At 39.1% G+C, this 22,358-nt stretch overlaps 1 protein-coding gene across 3 annotated transcripts in view; it reads right to left on the bottom strand.

Moving 5' to 3' along the window:
• Nucleotides 1-19,379: 19,379 nt before the first annotated feature.
• Nucleotides 19,380-22,358, bottom strand: part of Mybl1 (MYB proto-oncogene like 1) — a 35,148-nt gene continuing 32,169 nt past the window's right edge. For 2 of the 3 annotated variants that reach the window (XM_036179929.1, XM_036179928.1), the window contains one exon: nucleotides 19,703-21,979. In XM_036179929.1, coding sequence (XP_036035822.1) covers nucleotides 21,851-21,979 — 129 coding nt within the window. In that variant the 3' untranslated portion in view covers nucleotides 19,703-21,850. Of the gene's footprint in view, nucleotides 21,980-22,358 lie in introns of all 3 variants that reach the window. The other variant, XM_036179927.1, reaches the window with a different exon arrangement.

The raw sequence follows: 22,358 nt of genomic DNA, 5'->3' as shown, positions 1-22,358 counted from the left end.
ACTGCTCTCTGCCAAGAGAGGAGCCCACTCCACAGCTGGCACTGTAAACCTGGTCAAAAGCCTGTGGCTGGGGACGTCCCAGGCCCTACCCTAAGACAAAAGCTGCTGTTATTGTTTTACTAAATGGACTTGATGTATCCATCAGATTGCCTTCTAAACCATTTATGTTTATACTCATAGATTATGGGCACCACCATCTTTTATCAAAGAATCTCATTTTTGTGGTGGGCAGCAATAACTACAGTGACTTATAACTGGTCAAAGTGCTCAGAATAAGGGATTTATTTTTAAAATATTAATTTGCTCATTTGTTTGTTTGTGTATATATTTGTGCATACAATATGTATACATGTAAGTTCATGTGTAAGGGCATATGCATGGCACAGTGGATGTGTGTCAGAAGACAACCTTGGGTGTCAGTTCTTGCCTGCCATCTTGTTTGAGAAGGGTCTCTCTTGCTGTTTGCGATACCGCACTGCGTGTTCCAGTCTAGCTGGCCTTTGAGTTCCCATCTCACTGCAGGAGTGCTGCGATTACAGACACAGCCCACCATGTCTGGCTTTTACATGGTTGTAGAAGTCTGAACTCAGGCTATCAGGTTTGTGTGGCAAGTGCTTTTAGCTGCTGAGCCATCTGTACAGCCATAATGAGGGACTCAGCCGTATGCAGGGTCTACATCACCACCTCCAAGGTTCGGGAACATCATAGAAGGTGGGCCAGAAAGAGTGTAGAAGCTAGAGGAAGTAGAGTGAGGTCAAACACGGCCACTAGGACATGGCATGATTATTGCATTCTTGACCTTGTACAGTTGTAATAACGGCTCAAGACTCGCACAAGATTGGAGCTACCAGCGTTCCCTTATGAGGGAAAGAAGGGCCCTTTAGCCATGGCCCTCCCTAAGACCTATAGAAAGGGAATGGTAGATAGAAGGGAGGTCCACCCCCCTCCTGAGTATCCATGGTAGTTAATTGTCACTGGGAAGGGGATGTATTTCTCCAGTAGTATAGCCACTAGTAAGGTGCTTGTGCTCTGATGAATGACCCCTTACCCAGAACCCTGTAAGAAACCCTAATGAAACTCACTGGGCCATCAGAAAAACAGAAGGTGGGGGGAGGGGAGTAAAAGACAGACTAGTTGGGAAGAGGAAGGGGATCAATTAAAAAGAACAAGAGAGGATAACAGGGATAATGGTGATAAAAATACATTATATGTATGCATGAAAATGCCATAACAAATCCCAGTATGCATAGTTGATATATGTGAATAAAATTTTTATTTTATTTTTTATTGAAAACAGATTTTAATACAACATATTATTCTGATTATGGTTTCCCCTCCTCCAACTCCTCCAGATGCTCCCCACTTCCCCACCAACCCAAATCCATACTCTTTCTTTCTTTCATTAGAAAACATGCATCTAGGCCAGACGGTGGTGGTGCACACCTTTACTCCCAGCACTTGGGAGGCAGAGGCAGGTGGATCTCTGTGAGTTTGAGGCCAGCCTGGTCTACAGAGTGAGTTTCAGGACAGGCTCCAAAGCTACACAAAGAAACCCTATCCTGAAAAACCAAAAAGGGCCAGGTGGTGGTGGTGCACGCCTTTAATCCCAGCACTCAGGAGGCAGAGCCAGACAGCTATCTGTGAGTTCAAGGCCAGCCTGGTCTACAGAGTGAGATCCAGGACAGGCACCAAAATACACAGAGAAACCCTGTCTCAAAAAACTAAAAAAAAAAAAAAAAGGAAAAAAAAAGAAAAGAAAAAGAAAACAGGAATCCAATAACGATGATGATGATGATGATATAAAAGCAAAGAAACCAGAACAGGACAAAATAAATATACAAAAGAGACAAAGAAAAAGTATGATAAAGACATACAGACTCTGAGACACACCAAATTTGCACAATCTGAAAAAAACCATAAAAACAAAATTAGAACTCTTAATATATAAGCAAAAGATCTGTAAGGTAAATAAAAAATAAATAAATCAGCCTAGACAAAGCATATTATTATGAGACAAAAAAACAAACAACAAAAAAAAACTCCAAAAATACCATTGAGTTCATTTTGTGTTAGCCATCTACTGTTGGGCATGGACCCCTGCCCTTAAGTGTGGTTTAGTCTGTGCTGGCTAGTTTTATGTCAACTTGATACAAGCTACAGTCACTAGAGAGGAGGGAGCCTCAACTGAGAAAATGGCTCAACAAGATCAGACTCGAGGCAGGCCTGTTGGGCATTTTCTCAATTAGTGATTGATGAGGGAGGGCCCAGCCTATTGTGGGTGGGGCCACCCCAGGAAGGTGTTCCTGGGTTCTATAAGAAAGCAGGCTGAGCAAGGCATGGGGAGTAATCCAGTTAGCAGCTCCCCTCCATGCTTCTGCATAAGGTCCTGCCTCCAGGTTTGGGCTCTGTTTGAGTTCCTGTCCTGATATCCTTGGATAATGAACAATGATATGGAAGTGTAAGCCAAATAAACACTTTCCTCCCCAACTTCTTTTGGTTATGGTGCTTCATCATAGCAATAGCAACCATAACTAAGACAGAGTCCATTGGAGAAAAGTAATTTTTTCTTTGTGGTCTCTCACTCTATACACAGTGTCCAGTTGTGAGTCTATTTGTTCCAATCTACTGCAGGAGGAAACTTCTCTGATGATGGCTGAGCAAGAGACTGATCTCTGAGTACAGAAGAATGTCATTGGGGGTCATTTTATTACTATGTTCCTTTAGCAGAATAGTAATAATTTATTTTCCCCTAGGTCTACGGCTCATCTCTCAGATTCTTGGCCACCCAAGCAGTGTTGGGCATGCATTCCATCTCATGAAGTGGGCCTTAAATCCAATCAGATAATAGTTGGTTACTTCCACAACTTTTGTGCCACTGTTATACTCAAGTATCCTGTAGGTAGGACACCATAGTCCATCGCAGAGTTTGTGGCTGGGTTGGTGTTTACTTTCCTGCTCTGATAGCATGCAGGGCACCTTCCAGTACAGTGAACATTAGTCAGTAGGGGTAAAGGCTCTAGATGGACACAAGCTCAACTTCTCCACATTTAATGAGATATGTAGATGTTGGCAATTGGGCCTTACCACGTCTGTGGAGATCAATCAATAGTTTTAGCAATAGCCTGGGTTGTTTGGGAGTTCCATGGGACCCCTTTGGCCAACAGCATGATAGGATGTAACCCATTCCCAGCACTGGAGGCTTCATTGGGTGGCAAGAGATATCCAGGTGGGGCTTTGTCTCTCCTGTTATTTGCTGATTCTGTTTAGGTTTCTTTCATATATGTATATATTTCAAGAGGCCTATACTGTATTAGGTTTTTATACGACCCCTCAAATGGCCCTTAGTTTTAGCTATCCCTCCCCATTTCCCCTCTCTTGCTCTTCCCTCTCCCTTCCTCTGTGATCTCCTCCATTATGCCTACTCAGTATAAGCTAATAAAATTTTAAAAAGAAAAAACTACAACAGACTTTATACCAAGAGATACAAGTTTTACACTGTATTTTTTAACATGTCACTTTATATCTGTGTGACCTTGGGTATGACCTGAGTGCCTTGGTCATGAATTTTAGTATCTTTATAACTAAAACAAAAGATATCTATTTTTTTTCAAATTATACCCATCAACCATCAGCTTTCCTTGAATAAGATTATATCCTCACCCAAACTCCCTTTTCCCTTTTAAAAATTTAGTTCTTTGAAAATTTCATGCAAGGAGTGGGTCTTTTTTGAAATGGTATCTAACATCTCCCCAGCTCCTCCCAGTGCCCCTCTTTCCTATCTGCCCAACTTTTTCCTTTTTTTTTTTCAGCCATCTCACCTAACCTCCTACATACTCTTGACTGCATCCCTTTGCCAAGAGTTTTTAATTGAATGTTCATGTGTATGTGTTTTAGAGAAAGCTTTAAACACTGAATTCCAGCTTTCTCATTAGTTTCTGTGATAGATATCCATGGTCTACACACTGGAGATACTCAGTGACTCTTCATGCTTAATCAAATGGAAAACAACTTTAACTGTTAGTCACATTACTTTGGAGCCAAGGGTCCTGAAGCATGGCATTCCTTTATGATGTGTCTTTCTGTGGCCAGGACCAACTTGCCTGCTTTTCAGTTGAAGTAATCACTGTAGTTGCAAGTTTTCCTGTGTCCCAGCCAGCCAGTGGTCAGAATAAATCTCTCCCATTCGCTTCTCCCAAGTAAACACATTCAGAGGCTTATATTAATTATAACTGCTTTGCCATTAGCTCAGGCTTATTACTGACTAGCTCTTACACTTAAATTGACCCATCTTTCTTATCTATATTTAGCCACATGTCTTGGTACCTTTTTTTAGTTCTGTCTTGTCATTTTGCTTCCTCTGTGTCTGGCTGGTGACTCCTGACTCAGTCTTCCTCTTCCCAGAATTCTCCTTGTCTGCTTGTCCCACCTATACTTCCTGCCTGGCTACTGACCAATCAGCATTTTGTTTATCAACCAATCAGAGCAACACATATTCACAGCATATGAAATGGCATCCCACAGCACCTTCCTTTTTCTGTCTAATCAAAAAGGAAGGTTTTAACTTTAACATAGTAAAATTACATATAATAGAACAGTTATCAAGCAAGAATTACAGTTATAATATCTAGTCTATTTGTAATTGGCAAAATTAAAGAAAATATTCTATTTATTCTACATTTGTGAGTCTGAACTTTCATATCTAATTTATCTTTATCCTTACCAAGGAAAATTATAACTATCTAGTCTTCAACTACATCAAAGACCCCAGAAGGATATAATATTACCTAAGTAAACAGGAAATGTATTGTAAGCAACTTCCAAAATTCTGGAAATGATAGAGATAGCTGCCTGCCTGGACAGTTACCCAAAGTTCCTCTGCAACATTGGGGACATCCATCTTTAGCCTATAGGCCTAGTCTCTTAGTCACTTTTCTCTATGTCCTGTAGAATGTCTGGCAGTCTCCTCTGCGAAGCAGGAACTTGAAGGACCATCTTGCCTTACAAAGTTCAGTGGTCACCTTACTATGGGTCCTGCATGTCCAGTTGGTACAACATTTTGTCAAGCAGTCCAGGTAAGAACAGTTTCTTTCACAAATGGCTATTTTTGCCAAGAAGAAGATAAACTCCATATGGAGTGTCTTTGATGCCCATCTTTCTCTTTGAAGTAAATTGGTGCTGCCAGGAGCAGATGTGTCTCACTATCCAGAAAGTTTAAGTTTTAAAACATTTTAAATGCCATATTCTGTAGGTCTTTGAAGTGTTTGAAGATTACCTAATTGAAATATAGCTATGTATACCTAGAAAACTTACTAACATGAAGTTTGATTATCATAGATGACTAATTATTAATCTATATTTCTCAACTATACACTACAATTTCAAATTAGTTTCACAAACAAAATACTTTAAACAAGAGTAGAAATATACATACAGTATAACAAAATTAATTTTAAATTTGTATCAATAGGCTGGCGGTGGTGGCGCACACCCTTGCTGCAAGCTGCAGGAAAATGCAATGGAATTTAGTTACTATCACAAAAGTCAAGGACTTCTCCAAAGGTCAAGCCACAGCTTAAAAAGTCTTGGTGATATTTTCGCTTTTGTGTATATACATATATATTAGCTGGTTCCTAAAATTATTTTCTTGTGTGCTTCCAAGAACTCCTAACAGTGTATTTATCTAAATGCCTATCAAGCATCCAAGGCCAAACGAAACAATACCTGTCTCCTAGGTCAGGTGGATAGCTTTATTTCTTGTGCAATTTAGGGTAAGACCCTCCTTTCTTAAACAACCTTACTAATAGACCCCTAACTTCCTACCTAACCACTTCTGGGAATGTAGAATGAGCACATAGATCCCCTTTCTCATATACTAACAGTCATTAGCACTCAGGTGACCTCCTCTTTTACCACTCCCACTTTGGATTGTAAAGAAATCCTGGTGGTCACTGCCTGAGGAAAAAGTCTTACCTGCCTTTGTGACCCTATAGAGTTCAAGCCTGGTGACCTTGCTCGACCAGGGGATTGCTATTGCTTGGGTTTATAACTAGATTCCTGGGAAACTTAGGAGGAATGTGGAGAACTTATAGACAGAGGACGGAGAGGGATAAGGAGGTTTTGACCAGAGAGAACCTGTGGACGAGATGGAAGATGAGGAAGAGTCAGATGGGGAAGTACTAGCTGGGTAAGAACAAGATGAAAAGGCCCTAGATGGGGCAGAATTAAGACGAGGGAATTAAGATAGAACTTAGAGGGAGCAGTAGATAAATATAGACAGAAATCAGGCAAGAAAGGAGCGATGCACGAGAACAGAACTGAAGCTATGTAAATAGGATGTTATTCCAGAGGAATTAAAGCAAGTGGACTGTAGATCTCGGTGTGCTGAGATTCTATTTCCCCAAAATAGTCCTCACTGTTCATAGTTCTCTCTCTTGAACCCCTGGGATGTATAATAAAAAGGCTGGTCCCTCTAATATTATACAAGACACCTCTAATCCCAGCACTCAGGAAGCAGAGCCAGGCAGATCTCTATGAGTTTGAGGCCAGCCTGGTCTACAGAGCAAGAGCAGTACAGGTACCAAAACTATACAGAGAAACCCTGTCTCAAAAAAATTGTATCAATAAACTGATAACCATAGCATTGTAAAACATTTCAAACAAGTTGTTGTTGTTTAAAAGTAGAGTCAATAATCTACCCTTTTATTCTATCATATTGTGGGATGATGTTCTGTATGCTGTGAATATGTGTTGCTCTGATTGGTTGATAAATAAAGCTGTTTGGCCAATGGTGAGGCAGAATACAGTAATGTGGGACATTCTAAAGAGAGAGAGAGAAAGAAACAGAGAGCAGAGGAAAAGCAAGATGTAAAGACACTGGTAAGCCACAAGCCACGTGGCAAAGTATAGATTTATAGAAAAGGGTTAATTTAAGATATAAGAGCAAGCTAGCAAGAAGCCTGCCATGACTGTAGTTTAAAAATAATATAAGCCTGTGTATGTTTATTTGAGTCTGAGTGGATGTGGATCGTGTGGGACACAAGAAAATTTTCAGCTACAAATCACTCACATTTTTTACATTGATACATATGCTCTTGTTCTTAAAAATAATTTTTGTATGATGATGAAAGCCATGTAGGTTCCTGTGTGCTTTTGGGATAAAAGTTCAACATCTTAGCAGAATTTTAAAGACCCTTTAAGATCTATCTCCCATGGACATATTCATAGTATTGCTTCTTCAAGGCAAAGTTGGCCACTTGTCATTCTAAGAGTGTCTTTAATTTCCTATTCTCTAGTTTTTACCCCTTCTTGCTGGCTAAGATGCAATTCCATCTCTACTGATCAAAATTACCTTATCATCATAACCCAGTTTTGGAGTACAGCCAAATCTTGATAGATCTTGCATAGATTCATGTATACATTATTCTATAATTATCCGCTGAACACCTGCCACATCTGAGGCACAGTATATATGCTTGAATAACAGTTGTAAACAAAACATATGTTTTCCTGTCCTCTTAATCATCCTTGCCAATACTAATTAGACCACCTGTTCAAAGAATTTGAGTTGGATATCTATTTACAATAACTTTTTTTGTTAATGAATTAATACATTTGGCCAATAAGAATGCTTCATGTCTGTGCACAAGTCCATAGTTTATAGGTATCATTATTGCATTTCATCCTAATTCCAAAACTTGTTTGTTTCCTTTTTATAAAAGGAGAGCCTGGCATCTCAGGAGCCAAGTTGACCAACTCAGGCTAGTGTCAGGTCAAGGATGAGTCTCCTGCCTTTTCTATTCCTCCTCCAATTTCACCCTCTCCTTCAGACCCAAGGAGAGCTTGATGGAAGAAGGACAGATGATGTTAGCTCTATTCTCTAAAAGAAAAGGAAAAAAAAACTATGGATAGCTGTCAGAGACATGGTGAAAATAATTGAAAGCAGTGATATTTGGAAATAAAGTCTATCTTATTGTTTTGACCAAGATAATATAAATCTAAAAGATATCTGAAGTTCACGAGGCTTATTGGAATTTGTTTTATAATCACTTCAAGCTTTAAAAATTAGCATTATAACTTACGATGGTAAAAATTTTAAATGTAAATAATTGGTATCTCTAAGCTTGCCTCTACTATTAAAGTAATTTAGCATTTCAGTCGAGGAAAGGCAAATAATCACTAATCCAGAAATTCTAACATACTGCTCTCAGCTTGAAAATGTTCCCTTTTAACTCTGACTGGATACAGAGTTTTGTAGGGGTTTTGTTCTAATTCCCACATTCCACCTTCATACTTTCAACAAAATGTCCTATTTATACTTTTTTTTCTTTTACAAAGTCTGTAAAGTTAGGTTTCTGAATCAGAAAACCCAAATTCAAACCCATCTCTGTAGCTTTCCTCATACATGGGAAGGTTTTGTGGGGCCCAACATTATTACAGTGTGGAAGCTCCCCTTTCAGAATACAAAAGTGAAGTAGGATTGACTGACTATTGCTTTTCAGTGACAAAGAAAATCAAAACACACATCTGGAGACACCAAGATTTAAGATCTCCTTTTCTGAGATTTCATTAGTCAGCTTACCAGAAATGCTTAGCTAGACCCTCTCAAAGACTGCAAGCTGGCTCCCTTTCCACACCCTGAGACTCCCAACACGCACAGGAACCAGTGCAAGTGATGGCCTTGACATTTAAGCATCAGTTAATAATAAATTCACCTCTGCCAGTATGAGCAGGTGGAATAACTTCCAGTCTTCAGTTTGCTCATCAAAAGGACTCAGAAGTTAGTTATGCATATGCAAATCAGAAAGTAGTGTTGGAAAGCTGAGGCCAGTTAGTATTCTCCAATAACAGAGGCCAGGTGGTGAATACTGTATCAGAAACACCCAGTAGTGTGTTCTGCTCCTTGGAGAGACCAGTTCCTTTCTGATATATTATTGCCAGCTTTCGGCAAACAATCTCTACCTTCATTCGTTTTAATAGATTTTTTTAGACTAGAAGATATCATGCATTTTTACCAATGCTTCACTAGTAATGAATGGCCAAAACTGGAATTCAATAAAGCAATGCTTTATCTGGGTCTTGCCCTTGATTATTCCTTCTGAAAACAATATCTAATGAGATCTGAAACATGCCCCCCAAACCCCGGCCCCCAGAGCATTGAAGCATCTAGAAATGAGGTTAGAGGACTCAAGAGACTCAACGGCTCTGGCCTGTGAGCAGACGGGCCATTCATAACTTTGTAGTCTCCAATTCAGAACCATCTCCAGTGAATTTCCTGCCCAAGCTGGTCTGCATATTGAACAAAAGCCTGGAGACACAGTGTTTCACGCCCTATTGGAGGTACACACTGCCCAGGGCTGGCCTCTCTGGTGGCCTGAAGTCTGACCGAAGGGACTCTGAGCTGCTTTTACAGTCACTACAGGGAAATCCAGTTTGGGCTGTGCAGACTTTCTCCTTCCTTCTGGGATATCATCCTCTGAGCTGAACCCACAAAGGCTTCATATGCTATTTCCTGTTCCTCACCAGAAACATACGTCCCTTTGATGACCGTTCTAAAAAAGTAGGAAAACTCTGCAAGTTGGTGTTTGTTTGTTTGTTTGTTTGTTTGTTTGTTTGTTAAGGTAAATAACAGGAAAACAAAGCCTTGGCAGGGACCAATGAAAGTTGCTGTCACTCAGGCACCACTCCCCAGTCCACTAAATGCCTCTGCAATTATAAAAGCTCAGCCACAGCCCAGCGTTAGCTTCCTTTCTGTAACAATCACAGAAGGAATGGAAGGGAGGATAGGAAATAGTAACCCCAACAGTTCTGGGGTGACAGGGCAGGAAAACAGCCACGTGTAGCTTGGGGTAACAGAGGAAACAAGTCAGGGAGAGGGAGGTGGGTTTCTTTATCGCCCCCCCATGATGTCTCTGTGCTGGTCTTTTTCTCTTTCTCATATTAAACACAGCAGGGCTGGGACTGTAGCTCAGCTGGTAGAGTGCTTACTCCGCATGCACAAAGCTCTGGGTTTGATCCCCAACACATCATGAACTTGCTTTGGTGGCACATGCCTATAATTTTACTACTTGGAAGGTGAAAGGAGATAGATTAGAAATTCAAGGTCTTTAGAGCCCAGCCTAGACTCCATGAGACTTTGCCTCAAAAAACAAACAAACAAACAAACAAAAAACCAGGAGGGAAGTGAGTAATATATGTTTTAAATTCTTGGAGATGAGATAGTTGAATATATAAACAGATAATGTTGATGTCTATCAGTTGATGTCTATCAGTTACCCACTCTGTAAGACACAGACCTTATCTTAAATTTTTAATTTAAGATTTGTGAATCTTTACATTTAAAATTAGTTTAAATTTAAAATTTGTGAAAGTAGAAAAGACACCTGCTTGATTTAGTATTACCTTTTGATGCTATGGTAAACCTTAGATTTTACTTTTTTGAGATACTTGACCCAAACTGACATACTAGATTATACCAAACTAAAAAGTTTCTGAAGTCTACAGTCAGCGATAGGATACTTGCTTTACACGCACAGAACCTTGGGTTCAACCTACATGAAGGCAAGTAAATAAATACTTCTGTTCAACAAAGGTAGCAATGAACAGAGTGGAGAAATAGCCTAGAAAATGGGAGAAAATTCTGTCCAGTTACTCATCCAATAAAGGATTAGTACCCAGACTCTGTTAAGAATCCTAAAAATTTTAACAGCCAAAGAACTAGTAATTCAAATTAACAAATAGACCAAGCAGACACTTTTCAAAAGAAGAAATACAAGTGACTAATAAATGTATAGAAAAATGTTCAAAATCTTTTTTTTTTTTTTTTTGGTTCTTCTCTGTGTAGCTTTGCGCCCTTCCTGGAACTCCCTTTGGAGACCAGGCTGGCCTCGAACTCACAGAGATCTGCTTGCCTCTGCCTCCCGAGTGCTGGGATTAAAGGCGAGCGCCACCACCGCCCAGCTCAAAATCTTTAGTCATCAAGGAAATGCAATTTCCAATAACATTACAACTTCTCCCTATCCCCATTTGAATGGTCAGCATCAAGAAAACAAAAATATTGTATCATATACCCTGAGTGAAATTTTGGGAGAAGAAATGTTTACACATTGTTGGAGGGGGATGTGGATTAGTGTAACCACTTCAGAAACCAAATAAAGAGTCTTTAAAAAAAAATCACTAAAATTTGAACGATCTTATGACCCAGCTCTACTACTCCTAGGACTACACCCAAAGGAATCAAAATGAAATATGGTAGACTTTGGCAGATCATAGCCAGGTATGCATCTGTGCCTGCTGAAGCTGTGGCCTCTGGCCTGATTGCGTTCTTCCCCAGGAGTCCTAGTAGGGGAGCAGATACTCTTCCCACATACACACAAAATAGCTTTCACACGCACACGCACACGCACACACAGTGGAAGCAATGATGGTACAAATTGGCGAGTAGTTAAGGGGTGATGCCAATTCAGAAAAAGCAGAGCGGCTTCCAGTAGAGAACTATCCTGCCTCATTCATGAACCATGCCTCTTGGTAATATTCCACACCATTTGCTTCTCCATCCTTTGTATTGTCCTTTTAGCAAACGGGCATTCTGCCTGTTTCCTCTGCTGCTACTGCAGATCATCCTTGTCCTGTGATGCCGAGGTCAGGCCAGGACTGTGTCACTGTGCGTTCAGGCTTCTGCCTGTGGTTGTGCCAAAGGGGAAAGGCGAGCTGAATCAGCACAAGGGCATCCTAGGGACCTGGTGGAGGGCCTGGACGCATGCTCACCAACCTAAAACAAGCCTTCGTGTTGTTGGCCGTCACTGCATTTCCTTAATCATATCTCTTCCTTGTTCTCTTAGAGGACCTACTTTCTCCGTTCATTCACAATTTTGTTCACGTTTGTTCTTTAAACACAGTTCTGCACACTGTCCTTATTCCCTTCCCCTCCCCCAAGCCAGGCCCCCTCTTCTCAAGTCTTCCTTTTGTTCTTTTCCTTGATATGTGGCCCACCGAGTTTAATCAGGGTTACTTTCATGAGCATGGCTGGGCTTTATTTATTTAAGCAAGGGCAACTTATCAGGGGCTACACTAATGTGGTATGACTACCTCTCCCCAGCAGCAACCATCCATAGTACTCAGAGAGAGATGGGAGTCCCGAGACCCCTCCCCAGCCATGATAGAATGTTCCTGAGCTGTTGTACAGGTGTGCACAGCTGCTTGTGAGTTCGTGAGTGCGATAGTCATGTCACATTCAACAGTGCTTCATAGCACAACTTTCTGTCCTCGAGTCTCATGGTAAGTTCACTCCTACAGTGTTCTCTGAACCTTGGAGAGGGTGACACAAATGTCCCATTTAGGACTAAGAACTCAGAAGTCTTGATTCTGAGACCATTGTCCATGTTTTTTGTTTTTTGTTTTTTGGGGTTTGTTGTTGTTTTGGTTTTGGTTTTTCGAGATAGGGTTTCTCTGTGTAGCTTTGGTGCCTTTCCTGGAGCTCACTCTGTAGCCCAGGCTGGCCTCAAACTCATAGAGATCCACCTGCCTCTGCTTCCCTTTAAAGGCGTGTGTCACCACCACCCAGTGATTCTGCCTTCTTTTTAGTGAATGCCCAGACATTTTAAGGAACTGCATCTTCTGACACATGTCCTTGCCCAAGAGCAGATCTCATTCCTGGACAGCTTACATGCAATGAAGACCTGGTCTCTTCACCTCAACTTGAGCAACTAAAAGAGCTCTACTAAAGAGATCCCATGGAGTTAGCAGAGGCCTTTACAGAGACCCCCTGCAGCTCAGCTTTTCCCTGCCAATTTTGTTTCTTCTGGATGGCTTAAGCACCCCCCTATGCATTACCTGTATGCTAATTTTGGTCTCCTGTATGCTTCCCATACAATGAATGGCCTACCAAGGTAGGCCTACCTCAGGAACCTCTTCTATACCATCCCCTCCTCCATCAATCCCCATACTCACACCCCTAACCTTGGGGTCTTTATTTTACTTTTTGGTTTTTGGAGACAGAGTTTTTCTGTGTAGTCCAAGCTGTCCTGGAACTTACTAGGTAGATCTGCCTTCCTCTGTCTCCCAAGTGCTGCGATTAAAAACATGCACCACTATATCTGGCTTGCCTTAGGGTCTTTAAATATGGAATTGACTTTTTTTCCCTAAGTCTTTACCTGGTGTTCCCCCAATCTATTTACCCATTTGCCTCTGGCCAATCAGTCTGAGATCAATCACTTCAGACACAATTTTCTCCCAAGAAAACCAGATCCTCATATGAAACACCAATTATTTCCTGCATAGACCTCAGGTTTATGTCTGTCTGTTCCCTCAGCAGCGCTGTTCAGAACTGCTCAAGGCTGCCATCCTTGGCTGTCTGCTAAGTGCTAGGTAAGTCCATGGGAGCAAGACAAACTGCTGGCCTCAGGAACCTTACAATCTACCGGGAGAAGATGGGGTTTGAAAATGTGATATTTCTCTATTTTCCTAAGTCAGTGACTTGCACAAGGTCACAGACAAAGAGAAGAATTTAGATTAAACTCAAAGATTCAGGAAGGAGAGAAGGCACTGATTGTAACTTACTAAATTATCTATTTTGACCTGAAGTAGGCAGTATTTCTTCTGAATTACATTCTTCCGTGAATGCATAGTAATCTAGAATTGCCCAGAACTGTGAATGTATTGACCAGTATACAAATAGTCACTCACCACACGTGGACTTTAAGCCCATGAAATATGGCTGAACTGAATTTCTTATGAACAAAATAGACATTTTAAAAAATTTTATAAACTTCATTATAAAAATACCTACATATAAATAAAGACATCACACATTAAAAGTAACCAGAACCAAAGTCTGTACAACTCTATGAATTTCTATACAATTAGAAAGGCATTTGGAACAGAAGTGGTGGATCTGTAGATTAAATCTCACTTTCAGTATTTCGTGCACTTATCCATCACCCAAAACAAAATCTATAACAGGATTAGAACTAGAAAAACAATTAACTTTCTATTCTCTTCTATAACTCGTGTCTATTACCTGCATTAAGTCCTTCCCTGTCCCCTTATATTCAGCCTTTTCTTCATGTTATACTGTACCCACATGTATATTTGTTTTCATACACACACACACACACACACACACACACACACCACGGTTAGACTCCGCACATTAGAACATGCAGGTTTCTTTCTGAAACTGTGTGACCTCACTTAATATTACACATTCTAAGTTCCTGCAGTTTCCTGCAAATTTTTTCCATTTGGAGCTAAGTAGTATTCCATATTTTATGTATACAAAATTTTTATTATTCATCTTTTGATACACAACTAGCTTCATTCCACTTCTTTGCTATTGTAAATAAAGCAGCAACAAACTTGGGGCACAGATACCTCTATGGCAGGCTGTGGAGTTCTCTGGTCATGTGAAACAGGTCCTATGGTAGTTCTATTTACATTTTTGGATAAATCTCCAAACTGATTTGCACAATGGCCATATCAATTTGAAGCCTCATCACCAGTGAGTACGGGCTCCTTTCTCACCATATCCTCTACAGTTCTGTCAGACTTCTCCAGAGCAGCCGTTCTGACTGGGGCAAGGTGCTATCTCAAAGGAGTTTTACTTTGCATTTCCCTGGTGGTTAGGGATACTGAACACTCTTTAAAATAATTATTGGCCATTTTTGTGTTTTGTTTTTTTTAACTGTCTACTCAGTTCATCTGCCCATTTGTTGATTGGCTATTTTAGTTCCTTGGTATTTAATGTCTGCAAGTCTTCGTAAATTCTGGATATTGGCCCTTATTTGAAGTGTAATGAACATTGGATTTCAAACATTTAGAAAGAAAAAAAGGAAAAGAAAAATATTTAATTTATAATCTTGTGAAGTAGTCCCACATTAAACTTACAATCTATTTTTTTTTGTTTTGTTTTGGTTTTGGGGTTTTGTTTTTTTGTTTTGTTTTGTTTTGTTTTGTTTTTTGTTTTGTTTTTTTTTGTTTTGTTTTGTTTGGTTTGGGTTTTTTTTGTTTTTGTTTTTTTTTTTTTGGAGACAGGGTTTCTCTGTGTAGTTTTGGAACTCTATCTGTAGCCCAGGCTGGCCTCAAACTCTCAGAGATCCACCTGGTTCTACCTCCTGAGTGCTGGGATTAAAGGTGTGCACCACCACCGCCCAGTTAAACTTACAATATTTTGAATATATTGATTTAAATAAATTAGGTTGTTAAACTGTAAAAATTAGATATCTTCTCTCTTATCAGTTAGGTAAGAGCAAAAGTCTACAATCAAGTGGTGACAGCCCTACTTTCTGCTCAGCCCTAAGTGAACAGAGACCTTAGGAACAAGGACTAAGAGTTCATCAGGTGAGTGAGTTAAGTGATATTTAGAGGATGTCAACTCCAAATAAACAAGATATTTAACAGGTGGTGTTATAAAGAAATGCAGCCGACAACGTACAAGGGATTAGTGGACATGTAGTATTACATGCTACGTAGATGACATTTGGTGACCAGAGATTGGATGAGCATGGACATTCCTGTGGGGGTGACAAGGAAGGCATACAGCTCGATTTGAGGAGAAAGGCTGGGAAAAGTTAACAGATGGGCAACTGCAGACACCGCAGGGAATTTATAAGGGATGGGGTCTATCAAAGGTTCAAGTAGTGGATCAGAATAACCTCTTACTCACAAAAATGTGATATGAAACTACACAGGAAGAAGTCATTTATGCCATGCAGAAGCTTAAGATTAGTTTAGCAGGAGAAATGAGTCTGCCATATGCTGGCAAGTAATGGCATTAAGTGCTGGCTTTGTTGCATGTAGGTAGAGTAGTACTGGGAATACTTCATTACATTTTGCTCTGGTGGTGAGCATTTTTATTTTCTTGTTATCCAATTCAGGATTAATTTTTACAACTGACTGAAACATAATGTTCAAAGAGAATAGTTTTCCTATTGTTAATACCGCAGCTTGTGTTTTTACAGCTATGAGCATATCTATGACATCAGCATCTACAGCAAGAAAGAACACTGGAGCACCCCACACCCCCACTCACAAAGAGTGACCACCACCCCAACTTGTAACAGCATACGTTAGCTTTGCCTGGCTTAATACTTCTATATAAATGAAATAACGTGCCATGTAATCTCTTGCACCCTATGCTGAATTATAAAGCATCCGTCTAAATTAAGGACAACTGAAGCTCAGCTTCAACATTGTGTTTGGATAAGTCTCTTAACATAAGCCTACTCCATAGTCACAGAAGTGAATTTTAAGAGTGTTTATCTCAAAGGAGTGCCGTAAGGATTAAAATGAGCTTAAGTACATAAGGGCTTAGCATAGTAACTGGCATGTTGCTGCAGCTGCTATACTGAACTCAAAATTTTAGTCTGCATATAACCCTAGTTCTGTTTGGTGGGTGGGGGGGGGGTGGAGTTCACTCTCTAGGCTAAGTCCAAACATTCCACTCACTTGGCTGCTGGATCTAGCTAACATTTTTGGCCAACAGAGAAGTATTTCTGTTACATATTTTCCCCTTCATCTAGATTATCAGCTCCTCTAGAATATCAGCTCCTCTGATACTGATGACCTTAGTGAAACACCATATGACTGCCACACACTGCCTTCTCAGAGTATACCCAGAACCTAGCATGGAAGCATGGGAAGTACTCAGTTAAGCTGAATAAGTGCTAACAGTATCAGGACTTAAGAAACTGTCAGACTACTTAAACCTTTGAGCTATGGTTGACAAAAATTATAGTAGTTAGAACTGAATAGAGCTGACAAGATGGTTCAGTAGGTAAGAGGTGCTTGCCTGAATTCCATCCCTGGAACCCACATGATTCAAACACACTCTGTACAGGGCACTTGAATAAGCATACCAGTTCTAAGAATTTCAGAAAGAACGTAGTATATACACTATGAAACTAAGTTTCCCTCAACTCCAATAGCTTTAAAAGTACTTGCACCAAGATACTAGGTTTTCAAAGTCTTCTATCACACTGGCCACAAAATTTCTAATTATATTTTTTTCTTGTCTTTCTATCTCAAGTATTCTTGTTACGCATATGTGCTCATTTCAAAAACCAAACAGTAGAAAGTGAATATCCCAAAGTATCTCTCTTGATTCAACTTACCGTCTACTACATAACACATTTTCATTCCAGAGAATAAGTATCTCTTCAAATACTATCATCTGTTTTATATTAGAAATTAAAGTTCTGATTACCTGGCTGGCTTATCACTCCTTAAGTAATAAATCAAGCAGTAAATTTCATGGTATTAAAAAAATGAGCTAAAAGATTCTCAAAAAGTTTCTTAGCTGTAAGGCAAAACTTGCCTTATGTAAATAACCAAGAAATCAAAGCTATTTATAAACCTGTTATGTAAGTATAGCTAGTACTTCCTGATAAAAACTAATTACTAAAATTCAACATTTACCAAGATTTTCTAAGCCCCATTGATAGACTCAGAAATGAAATAATCATAAACAGCAACTCCTACTCTTTAGAAACATAAGGATAGTGTTACGAAGGACTCAGGAAATGCTTCACAGGCCTGTGCTATATGGCTGACATTTTAGCATTCTAAAGAGAGCAGAAAAAAAAAGAGGGTAACATCACAAACACAGGCATGAAAAAAAAATCATATATATAGATGTTCTTGGGAGAGCTAAGTCACCAGTAGGATTGAAAATGAAGTGTGGAAACCAGTCTCATCTAGGAAATAAATAAGAATCACCATTATTTAGGCAACCCCAGAGATTTGATCACATCTACATGTGATTATCATTTCCTTCTATTAACATCTAAGGTGAAAATATACCTAGTCCTCTGAAGCTTTATTTTACATACAAACAAATAGAATTCTGGTTTCATATATCAAGTCTTAAAAAATTATGTAAGCCTTTTACTGAGAGGTAAACTCATCTTCAGTGAGTTAATTCCAACAGATTGCTAGGCCTAGAAAACTAAGTCATGGTGATGAACTAACTCACTAAGATACTGCAATATTGCCAATACTTGTCTCGTGGCCACTTGGCCATTTCTAGACACTCTAATGCCAGGTCAGTTTCTTCATTTCTCTAGAATGATGCTCAGAACAACGTGCAATAATTCAAATGAAGATAAAAGTGGCCTTATGCACAGAGTCTTCATGGCAGACTTAAATACGGGGGTTGAAAGAAGCTAAGAAATTATTCAGTGGATGAACAAAGGAAAATCAACTCCATTTAGAAATATGACAAAGGAAGGGCAGGTCCAGATGGGGACAAAGAAATCTGCTTTGAGCATTCTATTTCCAATGTCAATAAAAGTTACATGGACTTATTTAAATTTTTTTTTCATTTTACATACCATCCCCAGTTCTCCCTCTCCCCCCTTTCCCCGCCTTCCCACCCCACCCACATTCCCCATCTACTCCTCAGTGAGTAGTCAACAAAGTAGTCAACAAAGTCTGGCATACCAAGTTGAGGCAGGACCTAACCCCTCCCCCCTGCATCAAGGCAGAGCAAAGTATCCCACCTTAGAGGATGAGCTCTAAAAAGTCAGTTCATGCACCTCATATAAGTCCTGGTCCCACTGCCAGTGGCCCCACGAACAGATCAAGCCTCCCAACTGTCACCCACACTCAGAGAGCCCAGTTCAGTCCCATACAGGCTCCCCAGCTGTCAGTCCAGAGTCAGTGAGCTTCCACTAGCTCGGGTCAGCTGTCTCTGTGGTTTTCCCCATCATTATCTTGATCCCCGACTTGCTCATATGATCCCTCCCTCTGTTCAACTGCTCTCCAATCCCAGAGAAGCTAGGTTAAAAAGGGAGGAACCTAAGAGGGATACACATGGAAGGTCCCAAGAAAAGGAAATAGTTAAGATCTCCTGGGTGAACTGAGAGGGGGTAGTAGAAGGGAAGGGATGGGGGTGGGGAACATGAGGGACCAGCATGGTCCAGTTGGGGGAGGGACAGGGAGGGAGAGCAATGAAAAAGGTATCTTGATAGAGAGAGCCATTATGGGGTTAGGGAGAAACCTGGTGCTAGGGAAATTCCCAGGATTCCACAAGCATGGCCCCAGCTAAGACTCATAGCAACAGTGGAGAGGATGCTTGAACTGGCCTTCCTCTATAATCAGATTGGTGACTACCCTAATTGTCCTCATAGAACCTACATCCAGTAACTGATGGAAGCAGATGCAGAGACCCACAGCCAAGCACTGGGCTAAACTCCTGGAAGTATTTAAAAGGAAGTTGAAATGTTTCTGAATGCAGCTTGGTAGACAGGCCACATTTGTTAATAGAAGAAATCACCTGCAAAGGAACTTCTAAGAGTACAGAGGGTAAGAACACAATGTTTGACTCAGGTCTTAAGGGTTCAAACAAACCCATCACACAGAACCAAAGTAAAATGAGCAACACCAAGTCAGCTTGTACACAGATGCTTTATTTGGATGTTAATAGATTTCAACATTGTCTGCAAGATTCTCTTACAATGCAAAGTTTTCTCATATATTAAAAAAACTAAATTTGGTCAGTGTAATTGCTGTATTAATATGAAAACCTTACAACAAAATGCAATATCATATGTGTGTAGTCAGTTTCCATGCATGTATGGCTGCTACCTGTATGCCTGGCATCTTCAGAAAACTGAAGAATTCAAATGAACAGTAAAAAGGATGACTTAAGATGCCTGACATGCTTATGATTACAAATCTTGCAAAAAAAAAAAAAAAAAAAAAGCAACAAAGCAGTTAACTTGAGGATTCAACCAACACCAACCCAAATATGTACTACGTTCCATAAGCCCAGGATTATATACAATATATTAACATTTGTGTTAACTTAATGCTCAAGAAAAATTATGTTTTAAAATATGTAGCGTGTTTGAGATATTTTACTTTGGCAACTGGAGACTATTGTATCCAATGCAGCTAAAGGCTACATTTTTAAAAGGAATTTTGTGCTATTATTACCCCAAAGTAACTGAAATGATATGATTTTTTTCCACAATCATTGGTTTTACAAAGCAACATTTCTGTGAGAAGTTCATTAATTAGAAAAAAATCAACATATTTAACATGCTAAGAAGATTCAAATTGTTTTACCTATTTGTTATCAAGAAGGCATAATCTTAATACCACCACATATATTCTTTACTTCTCACTAACATATAGTATGCAAAAACTAGCAATTGGATTTAAAGCTTAAAACCCTTTTAGGTCTACTGTTGAAGAACTAGGCATTAAAATATTCAGTAGTCCCATTTCTATTAACAGATAAGTAGATTTTTAAAATCTTAAGCTGTTTGGTTTGGTTTGGTTTTGAGGCATAGTAGTGTTTTGGTCTTTGTAAGAATCTGCTTGGTAATAGTTGAATCCATTAAGTTAACTTGAGAACTTGCCATCATTTGCTTATCTTTTCACACAGTGCAAGTGGTGGTCGCTCTTTCCATCTCTCATAGCAGCAAGCCGATTCTGCTACTTTCTATAGCAGCATACTTCAGGAGTGGAGAGGGAGAGAGTGTGTCAATTATAAATAATTCAAACTACAGTGTACAATTCTATTTGCCTGTCAGTGTTTAGGTTGACAGCACACCATTATATGTCTCAAAAATTACATAAAATCTCTACCACATAAGCAAAGACATTCTTTCAAAAAGAAATAAAATAAGTGCAAACACCTAAACAGGCAACTGAAGCAACTGTTGTAACCTGGAAACACAAAACATTTATAAAAGGACAAAATATTTGTATAAATAAAAGATAATATTTTCTAATTCTGAAACATTGAGTAAATACAATAAACTTTCTAAGTGCAGACTGTTTTAGGGAGTAAGGTACCATATTGTTTTTTAAACAAAATGAAAATTTCAAACACATACACAAATCACCAGATTAATTTATATGACCTCCAATATAATTTAAAAAGAAAATATTAAATTATTATTTAGTACATTTTAGAACTACTTTATAACCAACATGATTTAAAGGATATAGTGCAATATTTAGGTAGATGTGACATACAGTATAGACACTGTATTCTTTGCAGCTATAACTTAACTATTTCATACTTGAAAGTCAAAGTTATTCTTTACTAGGTTAGCTGTAATGACAAGAAACAACAATGGCTTCTAGACACCCTGTATATATATAATTATCTACATTTAAGCTTTAAAAATGAAAATAAATTATAAAAACAGACATCTTTCTAATTTACAGTTTTCCTGCTCCTACACACTGTACAATACATTCAGCTGACTTCTCAGCTCTTCTGAGACTTATGAAGAAATACTGACTCTTTACTAGTAAGAAAAAGCCCGCTCTCAATGCTTTTATAGTACTATGCTCAAATAAATATGCTTAACACTGTAGTTAATTTCATTGTTTCTGAAAAATACCAAAAATTAGTAGTGCAACTTTCTAGCTTCCTTGAGACTCTTTCTCACTGTGTTTCTTTATAAATGGTAATCTAAATAAATGAGCACACATGCAGAAGTACTTCATAAAGCCCCTGTGCTTCCTAAATAGAGACTTTCAGAGACCACACATAACTTGTTTATAACAGACTACATACAGCCTTGAGAAAGTAGCGACATATATCCAATAAAGAAATTATCTGAAAATTTACTCTGGAATATCTATGAACATCCTTATTTTCCCATTTTGTTCTTTAAAAACAAATTTTAAAAGTCTCATTTTTTAAAAATTAAGTAATGAATTTGCCTACCCCTTACTTTAAGTGGCTTTTTTGCCTGTCCAATATAGAAAAAAATGCAAACTATTTTAGGAATGTATTAAAACTTTTAAAAGAATTAATTGAGACAAATTTCATTGCAACCTAATTTGGCATAAAATACAGTAAGGCGGCAGGCCATTTTATCAGCTTTAGTAACAGTTAGAGTATGAGAGCTCTTGAAGTGCTGCTGGCAGCTGTGTAAGTACTCAGATATCTTCTCGCTTGTTCAGTCATGATGAGTTGGTCTTCTGTCTTCCCATATACCACTGTTTCCCATTCACAATTTGACTGTGAAGGAAATATCAATAGTGATGCAAAAATTAGTAAAGTTAACTACCCAAACCATTTCATAATTAGAGTGTGTTCATGCTTATGTGTGTGTGTGTGCATGTGTGTGTGGTGCATGCGTGTGTGTGTGTGTGTGTGTGTGTGTGTGTGTGTGTGTGTAAAACATGCCACACAATGGATGTAGAGGTCAAAGGACAAATTTCTACCATGTAGACTACAGAATCAAACTTAGATCATAAGGATTGGTAGCAAGCACCTTTATCCACTGAGCCATATTGCCAGTCCACATAACTAGACTTTTAAAAATCAATTATTTTGACTAGGAATTTTATAAGTAATTGGTATAAAATGTTTTGATAACAATATTGTATCTTTTTAA

The sequence above is a fragment of the Onychomys torridus genome, chromosome 2 (genome assembly GCF_903995425.1).
Source record: "Onychomys torridus chromosome 2, mOncTor1.1, whole genome shotgun sequence".
Lineage (NCBI taxonomy): Eukaryota > Metazoa > Chordata > Mammalia > Rodentia > Cricetidae > Onychomys > Onychomys torridus.
This window is presented reverse-complemented; position numbering and strand designations above follow the sequence as displayed.